The sequence below is a fragment of the Oncorhynchus clarkii genome, chromosome 24, assembly GCF_045791955.1.
Source record: "Oncorhynchus clarkii lewisi isolate Uvic-CL-2024 chromosome 24, UVic_Ocla_1.0, whole genome shotgun sequence".
Classification (NCBI taxonomy): domain Eukaryota; kingdom Metazoa; phylum Chordata; class Actinopteri; order Salmoniformes; family Salmonidae; genus Oncorhynchus; species Oncorhynchus clarkii.
In genome coordinates this window covers 237,114-262,286 of record NC_092170.1, presented here as the reverse complement: position 1 = coordinate 262,286, position 25,173 = coordinate 237,114, and the positions used below count along the sequence as shown (strand labels likewise).

Below are 25,173 nucleotides of genomic sequence, written 5' to 3'. Positions count from 1 at the left end.
GGGTGAATCGTTGGAACAGCTAAACAAGATGATAATATCATGAGAAGATCATAAGACCATGATATCTGGTTATTTTAGAAGAGTGAAGCAGACATAGTAGATAGTAGAATCAAACTTAGAGGGACCTCCTTTAATCAAATCTGATTCTTAACCTAACCCTAACCTTAACCCCACTGCTAACCCTACTGGCTAACCCTAACCTTAAATTTAGCACATTTTTGTTTTCATGAATTTCTATGATATACACAATTTTGACTTTACAGCTGGCACATCTAGCGTAAAATCGCTCATCTCTGTCTCCAGGACAAGAAGACTCATCCCAATAAATGTCAACCTGTCCCATTTAGGCCTATTATCGGCTACTAAAGTCTATACAGGTGAATGTGCTCACAGTTCCATGCAAGGTAATCATTTCACCAAAATGAGGCGGTAGCATGCAGAGGACAGAGCTGTCACGGGAACCCTGGCTCCCCATCACATTCATTTACATCAAAGGGTGGGACGTCAACGCGCTCTTACGTTCTTGCGTACACGTACAGTCAATGCACCTAAACACCAATCTTCATTCCCACTGCAGAGTCATTTCATGATTGCATAATATTGAAAAGTATGAAATCAATGCTTGTTTAGTAAATATGATATAGTACAAAACGTATTAATTACATTTGCGTACAGTTTCATTGTGGTCCTATTGTAGACATTGTGCCACACAGTGCCTGTTGTTTTTTCATGTCTGGATGATGACAACCTCAAACATGTATTTTGTATCATCATAGCACTAGAAAATAGCCATCAATATTTACATAGTTTTATGTCTTTATCAATGCCCATAGATTCCTCCATTCACAAACACATCAATCAGGACACACTAGATCTACTTGGTGATGACATCTGACTTGAGTGTTGAAATTAGTTAGAATAAAGACCTATATTGCTGCTGCTACTGCCTGCTATAAATACATCACAGTCTTCATGTTCAAGGTCCGTTGATACACACACAAACGCATGAACGCAGGGAGGCACTCACACACGCACAAACACGCACACACATAGAGGGAGAATAGGCAACAAACAATCAGCTCTCACAGACACCCACACCCACTAACACACAAAGAGCAGCAAACACAGCCTCACACATACACATTAGGCAGACAGAAGACAGACGTTAATGCCAAATTGACATCGCACCCCACGCTTTTCACATCACTGTACAACCCTCCGGTTCTTTCTCTCTGCCTATCACATGCACCTTATAATCTCGTATGGCTCTTATATATGGATTTCATCAGGGGCACAACTTTCACTGGGGACGGAGGGCCCCCCCCCACATTCTGAAATTGCATTCTCACATGGTCCTTACATTAGGCTTGTTACTGGGCTAGATCAGCCAATATGTTAGATCTAGTTTGAAGAGAGCAGAGTTGGAGAGACTTGCACTTTCTCTTGAGCTACAGTATTTTTATAGACTTCATTTTAGGAGTGGGAAGATTTTCAGACAGAGAAGTATGGGTGATCAATATTTGGGACTTTGAAGGCAATGGAGAGACTTGCACTTTCTCTTGAGGTACATCATTTAAACTAAAGCCTAATCATAGGCCTATTTAGGAAGTACATTTCCTTGGAAAGATAGCTGCCTCGTGCTTCTCCGCCTATGTATAGGCTATAGCCTACTCTATTTAATTTAGACCACAAGCGGACCTGATCGCGCAGGTATGGCTACTGAACTTGAAGCAACAAGAATGATGACAATGACACTTGCTACGTTTTGCATAGGCCTGTAGGATATAGCCTACCTTTTAGGAGACTGATTTGCAGGCAGAGAGACATATTATGACAAATATTATTAACCGACTCATGTTAATAAGTATCAATATTTATTTAGAGACACTGTTGTAAACTACAGTCTAATCATATTGAAGTTAACTGCCAAGTGATTCTCTGTCCATGTAGGCAGCCTACTCTATTTCAATGAGACCACACATACTAGGAACACTTGAACTCTCAAGCCCATCTAGCAGTGGTAGCTAGGCTACTGAAGTTGAAGCAGCAAACTCTGAGTGTGTGAACAATGCGCAAAATAATATGTCATTTTAATACAATAGGTAGGCTAACCCATACAAAGCAGAAAGAGGACCGTTTCCAAATAATCTGTGGGACAACAAAAATATTTGAATCCCAAAGTCATCTGTCTGACCGTCCGCAGACTGTGCTGCAATGATCTCTGTCAAACCCGCAGGTCCTTCAGGCGTCCCACGGGAATGGAACCCTGCTCATCATGTCTTAGCAGGACGAGATGGTGACAGGGGTCCCAGCAGGGTCAGACAGCCAGGGAAGACCAGTCTATGGAGGTCAGGGGAATTTTGCAGTATATTAACAATATCAGTGAATGATATAAAGTTCCATCTTGAATTGATGAGTAGACCTACAGTAGCTACAGGACAGCAGCTTAAAGCTACAGTCTGGGATCTGGGAATGATGGTTATTTCAATTACTGAACCATTGATTCAATTCTTGGATAATAAAATGTATAAATGTGCACCAAGGTAATTCTTTGTCATGCCGCGTGTTAGGAGGATCAGATGGTGACGGGGTCCCAGCAGGGTCAGGCAGCCAGGGAAGAGGTGAATTTTTGCAGACACAACACTTAATTCTCTCTGTGCAGCAAACACTTGACAAGTCAGATGCTATTTTAAGGCAGTCTGACAAACCTCCAAAGTTGATTTCCAAACTGTATCAAGAGCTGATAGAGGCTTTTCCCGATGACACAAATATGTAAAACAAAAATGTGAGGGAGACCTGGTAGAAGCTATTGATGATGATGAATGGATACATATGTTTGAATGTCCAGTCATGTTCATATCATCTCAGACATAAATTACTACAGTTTAAGACCATCCATAGAAAGTACTATATGCCAGTGAAACTGAATAACATGTACTCAACAATGTAATTCCTCTGCTAGAGGTGTATAACACAAAAGGGGACACATTTGCATATGTTATGGTCTTGTGAAGGCTGGCGGAATTCTTTCAAAAAGTATGTTCTTTTATCTCAGCATGTCTACAGATTTATAACGGCTAAGAAATGCAGTGCCATTAAATTGAAGGTTGGTAATAAAATCTTTGATTTATTACCAGATTAAGGGTAAACTGGCCAACTTTCATATGTTCTGGAGGCCTTATATGGAATACAGATAGAATAAAGGAGTCCGTATTGAAAACATGCCCATGCCAGGGGAGATACCTATTTAGGAAATCCCTAGCTGCTGGGCTGCTCAGTCCTGGCCCTGGTGGTCTGCCATCCTGTGGGTTGTCACTCTGGCCTTGGCCTAACACACCTGAAACCAATAATGAATGCTTCACTAAGATCCTAAAGCTGTGTGGGGTGTGTGGGTTGGGGGCGCTGCAGGGTGGTGGACCCCTAGGGACAGGACAGGGCGACCCAGCTATATTGTGTGCAAGTAAAAAGAGCTCTAATCCTGCTAGATTAATTACATGAAGGATTTGCTGTTTCTGTGTGTTAATGTACAGTATATTTGACATGTACAGTGGGGCAAAAAAGTATTTAGTCAGCCACCAATTGTGCAAGTTCTCCCACTTAACAAGATGAGAGAGGCCTGTAATTGTCATCATAGGTACACTTCAACTATGACAGACAAAATTTGAAGAAAAAAAATCCAGAAAATCACATTGTAGGATTTTTTAATTAAGTTATTTGCAAATTATGGTGGAAAATAAGTATTTGATCACCTACAAACAAGCAAGATTTCTGGCTCTCACAGACCTGTAACTTCTTCTTTAAGAGGCTCCTCTGTCCTCCACTGTATTAATGGCACCTGTTTGAACTGGTTATCAGTATAAAAGACACCTGTCCACAACCTCAAACAGTCACACTCCAAACTCCACTATGGCCAAGACCAAAGAACTGTCAAAGGACACCAGAAACAAAATTGTAGACCTGCACCAGGCTGGGAAGACTGAATCTGCAATAGGTAAGCAGCTTGGTTTGAAGAAATCAACTGTGGGAGCAATTATTAGGAAATGGAAGACATACAAGACCACTGATAATCTCCCTCGATCTGGGGCTCCACGCAAGATCTCACCCCGTGGGGTCAAAATGATCACAAGAACGGTGAGCAAAAATCCCAGAACCACACGGGGGGACCTCGTTAATGACCTGCAGAGAGCGGGGACCAAAGTAACAAAGCCTACCATCAGTAACACACTACGCCGCAAGGGAGTCAAATCCTAGTGCCAGATGTGTACCCCTGCTTAAGCCAGTACATGTCCAGGCCCGTCTGGAGTTTGCTAGAGAGCATTTTGATGATCCAGAAGAAGATTGGGAGAATGTTATATGGTCAGATGAAACCAAAATAGAACATTTTGGTAAAAACTCAACTCGTCGTGTTTGGAGGACAAAGAATGCTGAGTTGCATCCAAAGAACACCAAACCTACTGTGAAGCATGAGGGTGGAAACATCATGCTTTGGGGCTGTTTTTCTGCAAAGGGACCAGGACGACTGATCCGTGTAAAGGAAAGAATGAATGGGGCCATGTATCGTGAGATTTTGAGTGAAAACCTCCTTCCATCAGCAAGGGCATTGAAGATGAAACGTGGCTGGGTCTTTCAGCATGACAATGATCCCAAACACACCGCCCGGGCAACGAAGAAGTGGCTTTGTAAGAAGCATTTCAAGGTCCTGGAGTGGCCCAGCCAGTCTCCAGATCTCAACCCCATAGAAAATCTTTGGAGGGAGTTGAAAGTCTGTGTTGCCCAGCAACAGCCCCAAAACATCACTGCTCTAGAGGAGATCTGCATGGAGGAATGGGCCAAAATACCAGCAACAGTGTGTGAAAACCTTGTGAAGACTTACAGAAAACGTTTGACCTCTGTCATTGCCAACAAAGGGTAAATAAGTATAGAGTATAGAGATAAACTTTTGTTATTGACCAAATACTTATTTTCCACCATAATTTGCAAATAAATTCATAAATCCTACAATGTGATTATCTGGATTTTTTTTCTCATTTTGTCTGTCATAGTTGAAGTGTACCTATGATGAAAATTACAGGCCTCTCTCATCTTTTTAAGTGGGAGAACTTGCACAATTGGTGGCTGACTAAATACTTTTTTGCCCCACTGTCTTTTTTCTTGTGTTTTTTTGTTTCCAAACCTTTTCCTTGGTATCAACATTTTTTAAAGGTGGGAACGGGGAAGGAACTTGAGTAGAGTTATTGACTAGACTGGTGGGGGTCAGGCGTGCCAGCCCGGGCTGGCTGGTCGGTCTGGCTGAAATTTGATATGGAGGATGCCTTAAATAAAGAGAATCAAAAGTCTTTGAATTTTTTCAAGAGATGTTCATTTGTTAGGCTATAGGTTAAAGGTGCAACACAATATTTATTACTGAATTACCTTTGATCTAGTTCAGTCTTATTAAACAAACATATTTAATAATAATAATGTCCCCCCCACTTCTAAAACCAAAGTGGCGCCCCTGGATTTCATATATGGCTAATCATTTCTGCCTCCCCCTTTTTATGGATCCAACACATAGGCCTACCAGTGAACAGACATGCAAACTATTGCCACTCTCAGAATACTCTCATAAAAAGTATGAGAAATACAATTGATGTGTCTGTGTGTTTGTGCATGTTTGGGTGTGTGCGTATTGTGTGCAAGTATGTTTGTAATCTGTTTGTCCTCAGTCTAAACCTACAGTTGAAGTCAGAAGTTGACATACACCTTAGCCAGAAGCTTCTAAAGTCATGACATCATTTTCTGGAATTTTCCAAGCTGTTTAAAGGCACAGTCAACTTAGTGTATGTAAACTTCTGACCCACTGGAATTGTGATACAGTGAATTATAAGTTAAATAATCTGTCTGTAAACAATTGATGGAAAAATTACTTGTGTCATGCAAAAAGTACATGTCCTAACCTACTTGCCAAAACTAGTTTGTTAACAAGAAATTTGTGGATTGGTTGAAAAATTAGTTTTAATGACTCCAACCTAAGTGTATGTAAACTTCCAACTTCAACTGTAGCTAACTTTTGAGTTTGGATCCCGCGACGCAGTTGGCATCAGTTGCTGGGACTGCTACTCTCTGTCCAGTGATCCTGCCGACCAAGGCTGGGTCTGAGGAGCTATTTGGCGTAGCAGCTACCCTAGCTCCTAGCTAGCTACCTATCAAGCTAGAGGAGTTTTCTTGAGGCCTTGAACGCAGCCCGTGACGCGGTTAGCCATTGTGACTGGTACCGCAGATTGTCCTGGGTTTGTAGCTGTCTAGATCCCTGTGACCTGCCCTGTCTGGAACTGCGAGGCATAACAGCGTAACCTACGTTGCTAACTATCATGACAAAGACCAAAGCCGGAGGGAGTACCGTTGAGGACAGTGGTGTCTCTCTATCATAGGTGAAGGATTTTTTTAACAATCAAAAATAGTTCTACAAGCAGTTGTGACAACAACAATAAAATAGCTTCAAGTATTTTGTCCAAATACTAGTAGATTCAACTAATACAAGAATGGACAACCTGACCAGAGCGGTCCAGGACCTGAAGAACAGTTTGCAGGAGAACGGAGAACGGCAAGATGACAGCAATCTGTAAGTCATTGAGAGAGGTTCTGTGTGTGAATGATAAAAATGATTAAATCGTTTTTTCCCCTCATCAATCTACTGTACAACAATACCGTAAAATCACAAAGCAAGGTTTTTAGAAATGTTTGTAAGTGTATTAAAATACAAAACAGAAATATCACATATATAGAAGTGTGTGCCTTTCCAAATCATGTCCAATCAATTGAATTTACCACAGGTGGTGTCCAGTCAAGTTGTAGAAACAGCTCAAGGATGATCAATTGAAACAGGATACACCGGAGGTAATTTTCGAGTCTCATAGCAAAGGGTCTGAATACTTATGTAAATAAGGTATTTTTGTTTTTTAATTTCAATAAACTAGTAAACATTGTATTTTTTTATGTTTTTGCTTCGTCATTATGGGGTATTGTGGTGTGTAGATTGCTGAGGAAAATGTTTTATTTAATTTTAGAACAAGGCTGTAACGTAACAAAATGTGGGAAAAGTCAAGGGGTCTGAATACTTTCCGAAGGCACTGTATTTAATAGACCTTAAAGGGTTTTCGTTCATGAAAGCTTCTCTAATGTCAAGCATGTAAAGTGTGGTGTACCGCAGGGCAGCTCCCTATGCCCTATACTCTTTTCTATTTTTACCAATGACCTGTCACTGGCATTAAACAAAGCATGTTTAGTTAAGCTGCAGCTGGCCCAGAACAGGGTGGCACATCTTGCTCTTCATTGTAATCAGAGGGCTGATATAAATACAAATACTATGCATGCCAGTCTCTTTTGGCTAAGAGTTGAGGAGAGACTGGCTGCATCACTTCTTTTTATAAGAAAAATGAATGTGTTGAAAATCCCGAATTGTTTGCATAGTCAACTTACACACAGCTCTGACACACACACTTACCCCACCAGACATGCCACCCCGGGTCTTTTCACAGTCCCCAAATCCAGAACAAATTCAAGAAAGCGTACAGTATTAGATAGAGCCATTATTGCATGGAACTCCATTCCATCTCATTTTGCTCAAATGAACAGCAAACCTTGTTTAAACAGATAAAGCATCACCTCACAGCACAACGTCTCTCCCTTATTTGACCTAGATAGTTTGTGTATGTATTGATATGTAGGCTACTTGTGCCTTTAAAATGTTTTTTTTTTATGTAGTTCTGTCCTTGCGATGCTCTTGTCTATTAATGTTCTGTATTATGTCACGTTTAATTTTTTTGTGTGGACCCCAGGAAGAGTAGCTGCTGCTTTTGCAACAGCTAATAGGATCCTAATAAAATACCCCAAAAATACCAAACCTATGCGAAGGGCTTGGAGCACGTTTCAAACTCATTCCACGGAGGGCCGAGTGTCTGTGGGTTTTCGCTCCACCCTTGTACTTGATTGATGAATTAAGGTCACTAATTAGTAAGGAACTTCCCTCACATAGCTGTCTAGGTCTTAATTGAAAGGAAAAAACAAAAACCTGTCGACACTCAGTCCTCCATGGTATGAGTTTGACACCCCTGGCTTGGAGTAAAGAGAACTCACCCTGCTCATCGCTGTCTGGTTTTGCTGTTCCTTCCTCCTCATCTTCCTCCTCTCCCTTACTGTCTTTGGACAGCAGTCGTCGGAACAGGCTACCAAGCGAACGAGTCATGTCTGGCACTCCAACGCTTTCTGAGACGTCCAAAAACACAGTCCGTAAAATGCAGAGCCCCCCTGTACCCCTTAATCTGCTTTTTCCCTCCTATGCCCCTGCTTACACAACCCCTCTTCCCCTGTTTAAGTCAGTTGCCGTGTCACTTGTAAATAGTTAGTTAAGCTGACCAGTCCTTGTCCACTCGGTGTGTGTCTGTCTCACCGTATTTAGCCCTGGCTGTCCTTGTCCTGCTCCTGTTGACACGAAAACTCTAACTCACTAAATCCCCACCCTCCAACTCACCACCACCACCCTCTCCAGGCTCCTGCAGCACACACGCTTGCGTCCATACACGCCTTGGCTTTGCAAGCAGGTTATCTAACACTGCAATGAGACACCGAAGTCCACCTTTTCACCTTTGTCAAGCGGGACAGCTGCACGCCTCCCTCTCCAGTGATTGACACCATGCGTCAAACACAATTAGGAGTTATTCAAACGGTTTAACTATGTGGATATGTGATCCCTTGGCCCCGGCAAGCCATGCAATGGAAAGTCTATTCTGAGAGTGTAAATGGGGGTCACTGCATGGTGGGAACTATTTGTATCTGTGTTTACGTGGTGAAAGTGCTGGGAGAGGAAATTCCCAGTGAGCAATGACAGAGGCAAGACATCGGAGACACTGGGGACATATTAAAGAGAGTATGTCTTCATTAGGTAATCAGGGTGTGGATGGGTAAGTATGCAGTGTATAGTCAGTGTATTTTTTAAAACTTTTTTTTCTATGATTTGTCTTCGAGTATGTTTGTGTGTGTGTGTGGGGTGGGGGGACAAGTTCAGTAGCAAAACTATGTACTTAGCAATTTCATGCATCTGCAAAAATGAGCGAATTCTGAAGACTAAGATGTTGTTTTTGGTAAAGTGTCTTAATTTAAATACATTTTACATTTGTCTGAATATTCTCATTACAGAAATGCGTCCGGATTAAATTCTCAGGGCATTTCATAAAATCTTACTTTAGAAAAACAAACTTATTTGAATACAACCCAAAAGATGTTGCTGTAGTTTGTCCATAAATCATGAAAATTGTATATTAGTTGATGTTTACACATAAAAACTGAAATATCACATTTGCATACAGTTGATGTCGGAAGATTACATACACCTTAGCCAAATACATCTAAACTCAGTTTTTCACAATTCCTAACATTTAATCCGAGGAAACATTCCCTGTCTTACTTAGGTCAGTTAGAATCACCACTTAGGGATAGGAGGCAGTATTCAGAAGTTTGGATGACTGAGGTGCCCAAAGTAAACTGCCTGTTACTCAGGCCCAGAAGCTAGGATATGCATTCAATTGGTAGTATTGGATAAAAAACACTATCACGTTTCTAAAACTGTTAAAATAATGTCTGTGAGTATAACAGAACTGATATGGCAGGCAAAAACCTGAGGAGAATAAATCCAGATTTTATTTTTATTTTGAGGTCACGACTCATTGAAATGGCTGTCTATGGGAAAATCAAAGGAATACCTCTCAGAATGCAGTTACTAGGGCTTCCACTAGATGTCAAAAGTTTTTAGAAAGAGTTTCAGGCTTGTTTTTTGAAAAATTAGCTAGAATTTGTCGTTTTTCCAGGTGACTCCCATTTTGGCTGTAGTATTGTAGCGCGCGTGGATGAGGGCGCACACTTCATTATTGATCTCCGGTAATGAACATACTATTCTCCGTCTTGAATTTGATCGTTAATATACATATTAGGGTACCTGAGGATTGATTAGAAACATTGTTTGACTTATTTGGACGAAGTTTATTGGTAACTTTTGGGATTCCTTTGTATGCATTTTTGAACGAGGGAAACCGGTGGATTACTGAATCAAGCACGCCAAATAAACTTTTTGGGGATATAACGAAGGACTTTATCGAACAAAACAACCATTTGTTCTGTAGCTGGGACACATGGGATTGCAAACAGAGGAAGCTCTTCAAAGGTAAATGATTTATTTATCGCTATTTCTGACAAGCCTCTGCTTGTTTGTAAAATGTTTAATGCTTTTTTTTAAAGCCCAAAGACAATGTGAAATAATAGAAGAGAGAATGATTTACAGTGCCTTGCGAAAGTATTCGGCCCCCTTGAACTTTGCGACCTTTTGCCACATTTCAGGCTTCAAACATAAAGATATAAAACTGTTATTTTTTTGTGAAGAATCAACAACAAGTGGGACACAATCATGAAGTGGAACGACATTTATTGGATATTTCAAACTTTTTTAACAAATCAAAAACTGAAAAATTGGGCGTGCAAAATGATTCAACCCCTTTACTTTCAGTGCAGCAAACTCTCTCCAGAAGTTCAGTGAGGATCTCTGAATGATCCAATGATGACCTAAATGACTAATGATGATAAATACAATCCACCTGTGTGTAATCAAGTCTCGGTATAAATGCACCTGCACTGTGATAGTCTCAGAGGTCCGTTAAAAGCGCAGAGAGCATCATGAAGAACAAGGAACACACCAGGCAGGTCCGAGATACTGTTGTGAAGAAGTTCAAAGCCGGATTTGGATACAAAAAGATTTCCCAAGCTTTAAACATCCCAAGGAGCACTGTGCAAGCGATAATATTGAAATGGAAGGAGTATCAGACCACTGCAAATCTACCAAGACCTGGCCGTCCCTCTAAACTTTCAGCTCATACATGGAGAAGACTGATCAGAGATGCAGCCAAGAGGCCCATGATCACTCTGGATGAACTGCAGAGATCTACAGCTGAGGTGGGAGACTCTGTCCATAAGACAACAATCAGTCGTATATTGCACAAATCTGGCCTTTATGGAAGAGTGGCAAGAAGAAAGCCATTTCTTAAAGATATCCATAAAAAGTGTCGTTTAAAGTTTGCAACAAGCCACCTGGGAGACACACCAAACATGTGGAAGAAGGTGCTCTGGTCAGATGAAACCAAAATTGAACTTTTTGGCAACAATGCAAAACGTTATGTTTGGCGTAAAAGCAACACAGCTCATCACAATGAACACACCATCCCCACTGTCAAACATGGTGGTGGCATCATCGTGGTTTGGGCCTGCTTTTCTTCAGCAGGGACAGGGAAGATGGTTAAAATTGATGGGAAGATGGATGGAGCCAAATACAGGACCATTCTGGAAGAAAACCTGATGGAGTCTGCAAAAGACCTGAGACTGGGACGGAGATTTGTCTTCCAACAAGACAATGATCCAAAACATAAAGCAAAATCTACAATGGAATGGTTCAAAAATAAACATATCCAGGTGTTAGAATGGCCAAGTCAAAGTCCAGACCTGAATCCAATGGAGAATCTGTGGAAAGAACTGAAAACTGCTGTTTACAAATGCTCTCCATCCAACCTCACTGAGCTCGAGCTGTTTTGCAAGGAGGAATGGGAAAAAATGTCAGTCTCTCGATGTGCAAAACTGATAGAGACATACCCCAAGCGACTTACAGCTGTAATCGCAGCAAAAGGTGGCGCTACAAAGTATTAACTTAAGGGGGCTGGATAATTTTGCACGCCCAATTTTTCAGTTTTTGATTTGTTAAAAAAGTTTTAAATATCCAATAAATGTCGTTCCACTTCATGATTGTGTCCCACTTGTTGTTGATTCTTCACAAAAAAATACAGTTTTATATCTTTATGTTTGAAGCCTGAAATGTGGCAAAAGGTCGCAAAGTTCAAGGGGGCCGAATACTTTCGCAAGGCACTGTAGAAGCTGTTTTTCAGTCTCTCGGTCCCTGCTTTGATGCACCTGTACTGACCTCGCCTTCTGGATGATAGCGGGGTGAACAGGCAGTGGCTCGGGTGGTTGTTGTCCTTGATGATCTTTATGACCTTCCTGTGACATTGGGTGGTGTAGGTGTCCTGGAGGGCAGGTAGTTTGCCCCCGGTGATGCGTTGTGCAGACCTCACTACCCTCTGGAGAGCTTTACGGTTGTGCCCGACAAGATGCTCTCGATTGTGCATCTGTAAAAGTTTGTGAGTGCTTTTGGTGACAAGCTGAATTTCTTCAGCCTCCTGAGGTTGAAGAAGCGCTGCTGCACCTTCTTCACCACGCTGTGTGGGTGGCCCAATTCAGTTTGTCTGTGATGTGTACGCCAAGGAACTTAAAATATACTACCCTCTCCACTACTGTCCTGTCGATGTGGATAGGGGGGTGCTCCCTCTGCTGTTTCCTGAAGTCCACGATCATCTTTGTTTTGTTGACGGTGAGTGTGAGGTTATTTTCTTGACACCACACTCCGAGGGCCCTCACCTCCTCCCTGTCCCTGTTGGCGGCGTGCATGACCACGCAGTCGTGAGTGAACAGGGAGTACAGGAGAGGGCTCAGAACGCACCCTTGTGGGGCGCCAGTGTTGAGGATCAGTGGGGTGGAGATGTTGTTACCTACCCTCGCCACCTGGGGGCAGCCCGTCAGTAAGTCCAGTACCCAGTTGCACAGGGCGGGGTCGAAACCCAGGGTCTCCCCCTCCCCTCTTCTTACCAGAAAGATTCTTGTTTCTGTCAGCGCGGTGCATGAAGAAACCAGCTGGCTGTACCGACTCCGATAGCATGTCTCGAGTGAGCCATGTTTCTGTGAAGCAAAGAACGTTACAGTCTCTTATGTCTCTCTGGAATGCTACCCTTGCTCGGATTTCATCAACCTTGTTGTCAAGAGACTGGACATTGGTGAGTAGTATGCTCGGGAGCGGTGCGCAATGTGCCCTGACCAGAAGACCGCTTCGTCTGCCCCTTTTACAGCGTCGTTGTTTAGGTGCCCCGGCTGGGATCCGATCCATTGTCCTGGGTGGTGGGCAAAAACAGGATCCGCTTCGAGAAAGTCGTAATTCTGGTGGTAATGATGGTGAGTTGACGTTGCTCTTATATCCAGTAGTTCCTCCCGACTGTATGTAATAAAACCTACGATTACCTGGGGTACCAATGTAAGAAATAACACGTAAAAAAACAAAATACTGCATAGTTTCCTAGGAACGCAAAGCGAGGCGGCCATCTGTCGGCGCCGGAAGGGATGGTGCCAAGTTTTCTCCAGATGTGACGCTTGGCACTCAGGCCAAAGGTTTACATTTTTGTTTCATCAGACCAGAACATCGTTCTCATGGTCTGAGAGTCTTTAGGTGCCTTTTGGCAAACTCCAAGTGGGATGTCAAGTGTCTTTTACTGAGGAATGGCTTCTGTCTGGTCACTCTACCACAAAGGCCTGATTGGTGGAGTGTTGCAGAGATGGTTGCCCTTCTGGAAGGTTCTCCCATCTCCACAGAGGAACTCTAGAACTCTGTCAGAGAGACCATCGGGTTCTTGGTCACCTCCCTGACCAAGGCCCTTCTCCCCCGATTGTTCAGTTTGGCCGGGAGGCTAGCTCTAGGAAGAGTCTTGGCGGTTCCAAACTTCTTCTATTTAAGAATGATAGAGGCCACTGTGTTCTTGGGGACCTTCAATGCAATTGAAGTAACAAAAGTGTATTAATTTGAACACGGGCAGGCAAAGGTACAGGACGTCAGGCAGGCTCAGGGTCAGGTCAGGCAGAGTTCGGTAATCCAGAGTAGTGGGGCAAAGGTACCGGACGGCAGGCAGGCTCAGGGTCAGGGCAGGCAGAAAGGACAAAACCGGGAAAACTAGAAAACAGACAAGGCAGGAGCAAGGGAAAAAACGCTGGAAACAGGAGACATGGGGCAGTCAGACATGACTTTAACTCTGAACACAGAAAAGGTAGGAAAAATACGGAGGGTACGGGGCAAGAGGATGAACAGCAGAGGGGCTAATGATCTTGGAGCGGGGGAGGGAAAGGTCTCGGCTTCCGGGGGTGTAGCCGCGGCACTACAGCAGCATGCCAGCGCCTCGCCTCAGGCTTGACCTTCTTCGATACCGGGTGGTGCTGCGGAAGCGAAGTGGCCCGGGCCTTTACTGAACCCCTCCCGGAGGTCTTGGTACTCTGGAGCTGGCGGAGAGGTCCAGGGAAATTTCCAAGCCCCCCGGAAGATGTCCTGGGGCAGGCAGAGGTGACTTCAGGCAATGAGTGTGGCAGGACGGGGTCCAGCCCAAGATGGCACCAGTAGCCGAGTCAATGGAGGGATTGTGTCGCTGGAGCCAAGAGAATCCCAATACCACAGGAACCCGCAGAGATTCAACCAGCAGGAACTGGATTGTCTTACTGTGGTTCCCCGACACTCGTAGGTTGACCGGGGTGATCTGGTTGGTGATCCGGCCTATAGAGTGCCCGTTCAGCACTCTAACACCCATGGGAATGGAGAGGGGTTGAGTGGGCATGCCCAGCTCGGATGCCAGGGTAACGTCCATGAGACTCACATCGGCCCCCGAGTCGATGAGTACCTGGAGAGACTTGGACTGGTTGCCCCACCTCAGGATGGCACTGAGAGGGGGGGCGAGCCAGAGGAGACAAAAAATTATCTTTAAGGCCCAACAGTACTCACTCAAACGAATGAGCTACAGTAGGTACCTTGAAGGGACAGGTAGACACAATGACCAGCAGCACCGCAATACAGACAACTCTGGGTCTCAAGTCTGCGTACGCGTTCGGCTGGAGACAGCCTTGCCCTGCCGAGCTGCATAGGCTCGGGAAGAGGTGAATCGGCAGTCTCTGGTGGATCTTGGAGGGACTCGGGTAAGCACGGATCCCCTCGGGGACGTAGACGCCGGGGATTTCCTGAGTTCATCAGATACAAGGTGGGATCCCTTAGTGAGCGATTGGGAATGCAATCGGACCTCTGCTCCATCCTACGTTCCCATAGCCGACCATCAATCCGGATGGTTAAAGTGATGAGTGAGTCGAGATCCGTCGGTAGTTCTTGGGCTGCCAGCTCATCCTTTACCTCCTCCGATAATCCATGCAGGAACGTGTCGAACAGCGCTTCCGGATTCCAGGTACCCTCCGCTGCTAGCGTGCAGAACTCCACCGCATAGTCTGCCACACTGAGGGAGTCCTGCCGAAGCTGGAGTAACTTCCGGGCAGACTCTCTCCCGGACACCGGAGCCTCAAACTTTTCTCACCTCCGCCACGAATACCTCCAGGATGAGGCAGGCGGCAGATTGTTGCTCCCACACCGCTGTGGCCCAGGCGAGTGCCCTCCCGGACATCAGCGTAATAATGTACGCTATCATCGAGCGGTCCAAGGGGAACGAAGAAGGCTGCAGCTTGAAGATGAGGGAGTACTGGGAGAGAAAGGCCCGGCAGGTTCTGGAATCTCCATCGTAGCGCTCCAGGGGAGGTAAGAGGGGTTCCCGGGAAACCGGGGTGACCGCGCTGCTACCAGCTGGCTTACTGAGGGTCTGGGAGGTTACCGTCATGGTAGGCTGCTTGGTAGGTTACCCACCACGGAATTGCTCCCGCAACGCGTCCAATGCAGAAAATAGTTAAAATAAAGAAGTCCAAACTTTTGACTGGTAATGTATATATATTTTAAGTAACTTTAATTTCACTTTTGACTTTTGAAAATACATGCATGTAATTACAGTACTTGACTTTTTACATATTTTGTTTTGTTACAGACTTAATTTAAATTGATTCAATTGAGATTTTGTATCACTGGCCATAATGTCCAAGTGAAAAGTTTGTTGAGACATTTTTACAAATTTATTTAAAAAAATGAAAAGCTGAAATGTCTTGAGTCAATAAGTATTCAACCCCTTTGTTTTGGCAAGCCTAAATAAATAACTAAAAAGTTGCTTAACAAGTCACATAATAAGTTGCATGGACTCACTGTGTGCATTAATAGTGTTTAACATGCTTTTTGAATGATACCTCATCTCTGTACCCAACACATACAGTACAATTGTCTGTAAAGTCCCTCAGTAGAGCAGGGATTTTTTAAACACAGATTCAACCAAGCACAGGGAGGTTTCCAATGCCTCTCAAATAAGGGCACCTACTGGTAGATGGGTCAAAATAAAAAAAGAGACATTAAATATCCCATTGAGTGTGGCGAAGTCATTAATTACACTTTGGATGGAGTATCAATATCTACAAAAGGTAACAGGCGTCCTTCCTGACTCAGTTGCTGGAGAGGAATGAAATCGCTCAGGGATTTCACCATGAGGCCAATGGTGACTATTGTACAATCCTTACCCAGAAAGACTCACAGCTGTAATCGCGATTCTAAATTAGATATTTCTGCATTTCATTTTCAATAAAAGTGAAAACATTTCTAAAAACATGTTTTCACTTTATCATTATGGGGTAGATGGGTGAGATCATTTTTGTACATTATGTATTCAGGCTGTGACAACAAAATGTGGAATGAGTCAAGGGGTATGAATACTTTCTGAAGGCACTGAAATAAGTGGTATTTTAGTCAATTGCATTTAGATCAGTGATTTTAGTATTATGCAAGTCATTTGGTATTAACAAACTACACACTAATGATTTGTTGGGTTACTGAATCTCTGATAGAGATCAGTACAGTTTTGGCAAACTATGCAACACTCATAGTCTCTTCTCCAAAACATGCTCATCATTACCGTAATGCACCACTATTTAGGAAATATTAGGGGGAAAAAACTATTTTGCCTTAATTTAATAGTGTGACTTTTGTTCTTTATCTAAATATGTGTTCATAAAAAATACAGATTATAACATGTATACAAAAGGGATTATAACAACAAAACAATTCAAATAGGTTGCGTTACGGTAATGACTAAATTACAAAATAGATTTTCATAATGACATTTTTTTTAATTCAGTGATATGTTTAACTCAGGCCTTTTCATTACAAGAGAAATGTTTTAAAAATGTGTGTGTGTGTGTGTGTGTGTGTGTGTGTGTGTATGTGCATGTGCATCCATGTGCATGGGTGTGATTGCCAATTTATGAATAAAGGTTTCAGTAAAGGTTGCATGCGGGTTGTAAATTGCTACAGTTATTGTGACTGTTTGTCTGAATAGTTTCTGTGTGAATGAATGCAGATGCACTTGTGTGTAGACATGTTTGTAGACACAAAAAACTGACCAGAACATAATTTGGTTTCTGTTCCCATTATTTGGATCTATTAGTTATACTTTGGTCTTATATTAGATGGTCTCCTTCTGAATTAATATGTAAGCTCGCCTGTGATTGTATACAACTCAACCTGGTTAAATAAAGATTAAATAAAATTTTAAAAATACAGCCTGCAGACTGTGATGCAAGCCTTCTATTGGCCAGCAGAGGGCGCTATATAGCAACGGATGACACAAGCAACACTTCAGTCTCCTTCCAATTCAGGTCAGGGCCTGGTTTTCCGATAGCGATGCAACTTATGAGTGTTTTAACCATAGACATTAAAACCAGGTTTTAACATGCATCTTTCCTACAACTGCCAAAGATGTAACATGTGTTTCCCAAAGAGAACGGTCGCAAAGCGCATGTGTGTGCTTCGATACTGATCGAATGAAAGGCAGTGTTGCTCTCAGGTCAGCTTTCTCAATTCAAATCTTACCTTAACTTTAGAATTATTCCACAATACTGACAACGGATCAGCTACTAGATAGATATTACCATCTATGGCTGCAAATATTGACGTGGCTTATGCTAATGTCTACAAAATAAAAATGCACAAAATCACCAATTTGGCATATCATTGCGCACGCACATGTTACACTACACATCATGAAATATATTGAGACAATAGTCTACAAGTATCAAAATATAACTCAATTGATTGAACAAAATAGGCCTATAGCATACGGTCCGAGGCAGGTGTTAGACTATGAGCGTTATTAAGCACAACTTTATAACTTGGAAACTTAACGATGCTCCTACGAAGGTACTAACGATGAACTTAGCCTTAAGATACTTTTGGGAAACTGTATTATGGACAGCTGAAGAGCCTCATAGTAGTAGGGCATTCATCACAAATATTGACCTGCAAGCCCCCCTGCCCACACACACACAAACTCGCTCATGCACACAAACAGGCACGTACACAAACACAAACTTGCCCTTGCACACACACACACAGGTAGACAATCCTTAATGAACTTTTCAGCCAAATGGCAGACCTGCCACATAGTTCACTTTCAAGCTGAGGAATGGTGCTGGAGAAATGTAGCCACTCTAAAGAATTCATGACATAGAAATAAAACACATTTTTATCTTTATTCCATTGTTTGTTTACAAAAAACAAACGACTTAATGAAGCCTTCATTAACAGACATTTTTGGGGTGTGTTTTGTGTGTGTGTGCGCATGTCACATTTACCCTGCTCCCACCCCAATGGACATTTATCATTGTACATGTTGATATTATTATTTCAATTTTTTTTGTATCTATTTTTATTATATTTTTGTTTACTTTATCCTGCACAGAGCTCAAGAATTTCATTGTACCCTGTAATTAGAATTGTGTTTTTATTTTTTGTGTTATTTTTCTCCCCCTTTCCCTCTCCAATTTTGTGATTACGATCTTGTCTCATCGCTGCAACTCCCCAACGGGCTCGGGAGAGGTGAAGGTCGAGTCATGAGTCCTCCACAACATGACCCACCAAACCGCACTTCTTAACTCCCGCTCGCTTAACCATTCAGCTGGCAACCGAAGTCAGCCTTCAGGCGCCCAGCCCGCCACAAGGAGTCGCTAGAGCGAGATGAGCCAAGTAAAGCCCCCCCATGCCAAACCCTCCCCTAACTCGGACAACGCTGGGCCAATTGTGTGCCGTCCTATAGGAGTCCCGGTCATGGACGGTTGTGATCGAACCCCAGGCTGTAGTGCTTTAGACCACTGTGTCACTTGGGAGACCTTGTACCCTGTAATTATATCTGTAACCCTGTACATGACTAGTAGACTATCTTGCAAGCTATCTGTCAAACAAACTACTTAATGAATCCTTCATACAATTTACAAAGCATATAGATGCTACTGACCATTCAGAAACAAACGTCATCCAATTGTTTTCTTTGAAGGATTTTTTAAGCATCTCTGATGTGTCTATGAAGACTTTATGAATGCTCTATAAAAAGTCTTTATAATTTGTAGTTTGTTTAAAGTGGGACCAACATGATCCTACAAACAATCGAGTAAACCAACCATATATTTGGGGTTATGATGGGGACAGACAGTTATACTAAGCTCAAGAGTTATATTCGTCAAGGATCAATGGGTATATGATGTAACGTGAACTCTGGTCCTGAATGTCACAAAAACACAAGACGTTATCTTTGAACCTGTCACATTGGTATAAAGGGTCAGGAGACAGGCGTAGGAATGCGTAATAGTTTTTTTTATTTCACCCAAATTACAGCGTGCCATGTAAAGGCATGGGGACGAAGACCAAACAAACACGGATACAAAACACAGGGTTGAACCCAAACAAAAGAGCGAGGTGTACCTGGAATACGGGACGAGACCCGAAAACACAAGCGCACAACACGCATCACGAGAGCCAAATCAAACACAGCACAGGTCCTCACGCGACCAACGGACAATGGAACAATAAGCAACAGCCCAATGGTGAACCATAGTCAACCACATTTATACAATTACAATCAGTGGAAATGGGGACCAGGTGTGCGTAATGACACCGTTCCGAAGGGATCCGTGACAGAACCCAGGTTAGTGGTAGACCGTAGTCCGGTCATCATTCACAGTGAGTACATGTTGACCATGCCTTGAGATTGACTGTCCATGTGGACTATATGTGTGCTAAGCTGCAACAGCGCATGTACTTTCTCGGCAGGCTGAGGTCTTTCGGGGCAAGCTCTGAAATACTCAACTTATTTGTGAAAATAGAGCTCTTTAGCGATACACATCAGCGGTGGGTTTGTTGTCGAAATGAGAATGCATAAGCAGAAAATAACCTCATACCGATTGTAAAATATGGTGGTGGATCTCTGATGTTATGGGGCTATTTTGTTTCCACTGGTCCTGGAGCCCTTGTTAAGGTCAACGGCATCATGAACTTTACCCAGTAACAGGATATTTTTGCCCAAAATCTGGTCGCCTCTGCCAGGAGGCTAAAACTTGGTCACAAGTGGATATTCCAAAAAGACAATAACCCCAAGCACAACAAAATCCACAAAGAAATGGTTAATTGTCCACAAAATCAACATTTTGCAATGGCCATCTCAGTCTCTGGACCTGTGGATTGAATTGAGCGCAGATGAAGGATATCAAGGATCTGGAAGGATTCTGTACAGAGGAATGATCCCTCCCAATATGTTTTCCAACCCAGTTATTTTTAGCATACAATATAGCTCAGTATTTTATTTATTTATTTTATACAATAATTGTTTTTATAAAAAACATGAGCTGGCGCACACAGAAAATAATTTGATGTAGAGGTGCTGACTAACGGCAAATAAACTATAAGCTATATAAATAAAGAGAGTCGCACACTCCATGGATAACTCAACAAAATTTCGGCCTCACTGTGCCTTGTTCAGGGTACAATCATACAATCATTTTTACTCATATTTATCAAGAGCATCAATCATTTTGGACCCCACTGTAAATTAGATTGATAGTAATGTAAGATCTCCATTTGTATGCCCATGACATAACGGTTTATTCCTGTGCCTCCAAAATTGAGGAAACTTTTCAGAACTTACAAGCATTTGATGACATTCAAAAACAACATTTCATCAAAAAAGCTGAAATTGGGTTACTATTTCAGGAATAAATCATGTTTTTTGTCAGTCAGGATTTTAAAAATAAAACTGTGCTAGATTATGGTGATATTGTTTATATGCATGCCGCAGCCAGCATCCTAAGATAATGTACACTGATCACTCACTCATCACTGTGCTCTATAAGACATGGTGCAATGGCCCTCCCTTTCTACGAGAAGGCTGAAGCACTGGTTCATCTTTGTGTACAAAGCAGTGCATGGAAAATTGCCTATTTACACTATATATACAAAAGTATGTGGACACCCCTTCAAATGAGTGGGTTCGGCTATTTCAGCCACACCTGTTGCTGACAGGTGTATAAAATCGAGCACACAGCCATGCAATCTCCATAGACAAACATTGGCAGTAGAATGGCCTTACTGAAGAGCTTAGAGACTTTCAACGTGGCACCGTCATAGGATGCCACCTTTCCAACAAGTCATTTAGTCAAATTTCTGCCCTGCTAGAACTGCTCCGTTCAAGTGTAAGTGCTGTTATTGTGAAGTGGAAACATCTAGGAGCAACAACGGCTCAACCGCAAAGTGGTAGGCCACACAAGCTCACAGAACGGGACTGCTGAGTGCTGAAGCGTGTAGCAGGTAAAAATCTGCCTCTGGAAGCAACGTCAGCACAAGAACTGTTCATCTGGAGATTCATAAAATTGGTTTCCATGGCCGAGCAGCCCCACACCTTAAGATCACTATGCGCAATGCCAAGTGTCGGCTGGAGTGGTGTAAAGCTCGCCGCCATTGGCAGCAGTGGAAACACGTTCTCTGGAGTGATGAATCACGCTTCACCATCTGGCTCCATCCAACGGACAAATCTGGGTTTGGCAGATGCCAGGAGAACGCTACCTGCCCGACTGCGTAGAGCCAACTCTAAAGTTTGGTGGGGGAGGAATAATGGTCTGGGGCTGTTTTTCATGGTTTGGGCCCCTTAGTTCCAGTGAAGGGAAACACTACAGCATACAATTACATTCTAGACGATTCTGTGCTCCAATTTTGTGGCAAAAGTTTGGGGAAGGCCCTTTCCTGTTTCAGCATGACAATGCCCACGTGCACAAAGCGAGGTCCATACAGAAATGGTTTGTTGAGATCGGTGTGGAAGAACTTGACTGGCCTGCACAGAGCCCTGACCTCAACCCCCTGACCTCAACCCTCCCGAACACCTTTGAGATTAATTGGAACGCAGACTGCAGGTGGCCAAATATAAAGTGCATCTGTGCTCCTCACTTACAAGGTTACAATGTAACACTTTGCATCTGTGGTGAAAGGTGACAGAGCTAGAGCGGTGTTTGTCAGGCCATGAGACATCCCGAAAATTAGTCTTCTCACAAAGTCGTCTGTGGCTTCCGGTCTACAAACTATTATGACCCCTCTATGGAAAGATGAGGCTCTCACAAACACAAAGTTCTGCTCTGCGACCCCCACAAGCGTCTTGGGACTCGTCTGAAGTCAGTACAGCCGATCTGCCAACTTCTGTCTGTAGCGTCCGAATGGTTTGGGCTACACACTAATATGACCCCTCTGTGTAAAGGTGAGACTCTCACTAACACGTACATGTCAGTTGTTTTGCTCTATAACAAATTTTCTTTCGTTTTTTGGGGGGGAGGGATACTATCTGTTGTTCCATGTAGTGAATCTGTTATTCAATGCGTTTTTATGGCAAATTATTATTGTATTTTTTATCCAACTCTGCAAGTTAGTTAAGAACAAATTCTTATTTACAATGACGGCCTACCCCGGCCAAACCCGGACAACGCTGGGCCAATTGTGCGTCGCCCTATGGGACTCCCAATCACGGCCGGATGTGATACAGCCTAATAGCTGTCAGGACAAATAAAATCGTTCCATCAAATAATTGGTTTATATATTTTTGGGGGTACTTCAAGGGGTCTTAAAATACTAAATCAAATAACAAAAGTATCCTTGGTATGACATTTTAAAAACAATTCCATATAGCTTAGTAGTCCCTTTGAGCATGGTGAAGTTATTAATTACACTTTGGATGGTGTATCAATACACCCAGTCACTACAAATATACAAACGTCATTGTTTTAATTGACTGTATTTTGTATCTTAATGTGTACTTCGTCTAGATTTATGTGGATCTATACTGGCCTGTTGTGCAGTACGTGCAGGTTGAAATACAGTATTGAGACTTTAGTCTTCCCTGTTGAAATAAAGGTAAATAAATAATAATAAAGTAAAACTGTCAAAAAAAGTGCCAAAGAAATGTACTTTATGTCCTGAATAAAAAGCGTTATGTTTGGGGCAAATCCAACACATCACTGAGTACAGCGTTCATATTTTCAAGCATGGTGGTGGCTGCATCATGTTATGCGTATGATTGTTATCGGCTAGGACTAAGGGATTTTTTATAGAGCTAAGCACAGGCAAAATCCCAGAGGAAAACCTGGTCCAGTCTGCTTTAGAACAGACACTGGGAGACAAATTCACCATTCAGCAGGACAATAACCTAAAACACAAGGCCAAATATACACTGGAGTTGCTTACCAAGACAACTTTGAATGTTCCTGAGTGACCTAGTTAAGATTTACTTAAATAGGCTTGAAAATGACAAGACTTGAAAATAGCTGTCTAGCAATGATCAACTTGACAGAGCTTGAAGAATAAATACAAAAATATTGTGCAAATATTGTACAATCCAGGTGTGCAAAGCTTGTAGAGACTTACCCAGAAAGACTCACAGCTTTAATCGATGCCAAAGATGATTGTAACATGTATTCAGGGTTGGGGAGAAATGGATTACATGTAATCCGTTACATGTAAGGGATTACAAAAAATGTAACTAATCCATTTCGCTACCAGAAAAGATATTGTAATCAGATTACAGATACGTTTGAAAAACTAGATGATTAAATCTTTGACACTTCTCTGTTCTCAATGACATTCAAATCAGTTTAAATTTGCTCAACGTGAGTAAATCTGACCATAAATCAGAGACCTCTATAATGACACAGTAAATGTGTTTGATGGATCGCGGGAAAAGAGCAGGAATCAGCTTTTGTAGTCCAACCTGTGTCTTCCAATGGTGCGACTGCTGTCGGCATCCAAAGATTATCCAACTTGAATAAACTCTTGGAGGTAAGGATGACAGTCTACGGCGACACTGTAATCACTTATTATTATTGCCTCCCGAGTGGTGCAGCGGTCTAAGGCACTGCGTCTCACTGCTAGAGGCGTCACTACAAACCCTGGTTCGATCCAGGGCTGTATCACAACCGCCCGTGATCGGGAGCCCCATAGGGTGGCGCACAATTGGCCCAGCGTTGTCCGGGTTAGGGGAGGGTTTGGCCAGACTAGCCTAGTTACATAAAGATCAAATAAAAATATCTACATAGCGCATTGATGTGAATCACACTGCTGTTGTCTCATTTATCTATTTACGCCTTACGATATGTGGTTGTTGTTTGATGATAATAATGGTTGAATTCAAGAAGTTTAAGATGCCTGTAAATCGTTGTTTTTGAAACCAGTGGACAGCAGGTGAATAAAGCACTCTTGCAACAGCTGCATAGTGTGGATCCCGGCCTGTGGAATAAAAGTGAGGCTTTTATTGCTCAATCTAATTCATGATGATAATTTAAAAAATCCATTGGCCTAATGGACACATGCTCAAACTTGCACACTTTTGATAGACTTAAATGGGTCATCTGTAGTTGCTACATCCATTTTTTGATTTATAAATTACATACACACTACTGGTCAAAAGTTTTAGAACACCTAGAATAATAGTGAAGACATCAAAACTATGAAATAACACATGGAATAATGTAGTAACCAAAAATATATTTGATATTAAAATTTCTTCAAATAGCCACCCTTTGCCTTGATGACAACTTTGCACACTCTTGGCATTCTCTCAACCAGATTCACCTGGAATGTTTTTCCAACAGTCTTGAAGGAGTTCACACATATGCTGAGCAAATATTGGCTGCTTTCCTTCACTCTGCTGTTCGACTCATCCCAAAACATCTCAATTTGGTTGAGGTCGGTGGATTGTGGAGGCCAGGTCATCTGATGCACCATAACTGCAAACAATATATATTTACGCTCAGTGTGGCATTTAGGCCAAAGAGTTCAATCGTTGTTTCATCAGACCAGAGAATCTTGTTTCTCATGGTCTGAGAGTCCATTAGGTGCCTTTTGGCAAACTCCAAGCGGGGTGTCATGTGCCTTTTACTGAGGAGTGGCTTCTGTAGGGCAACTTTACCATAAAGGCCTGAATAGGTGGAGTGCTGCAGAGATGGTTGGCCTTCTACAAGGTTCTCTCATCTCCACAGAGGATCTCTGGAGCTCTGTTAGAGTAACCATTGGGTTCTTGATCA

General features: G+C 42.6%; 1 protein-coding gene across 5 annotated transcripts in view; it reads right to left on the bottom strand.

Moving 5' to 3' along the window:
* LOC139382701 (fibroblast growth factor 12-like) overlaps positions 1 to 25,173 on the bottom strand; it is a 134,368-nt gene that overhangs the window by 80,384 nt on the left and 28,811 nt on the right. The window contains exons 1-2 of one of the 5 annotated variants that reach the window (XM_071126799.1): positions 8,510 to 8,684; positions 8,116 to 8,244 (exon numbers count right to left, since the gene is read on the bottom strand). The exons of 2 other annotated variants lie outside the window; for them this stretch is intronic. In XM_071126799.1, the coding sequence (XP_070982900.1) occupies positions 8,116 to 8,224 (109 nt within the window). In that variant the 5' untranslated portion in view covers positions 8,225 to 8,244; positions 8,510 to 8,684. 2 more of the 5 variants (XM_071126798.1, XM_071126797.1) reach the window with 2 other exon arrangements.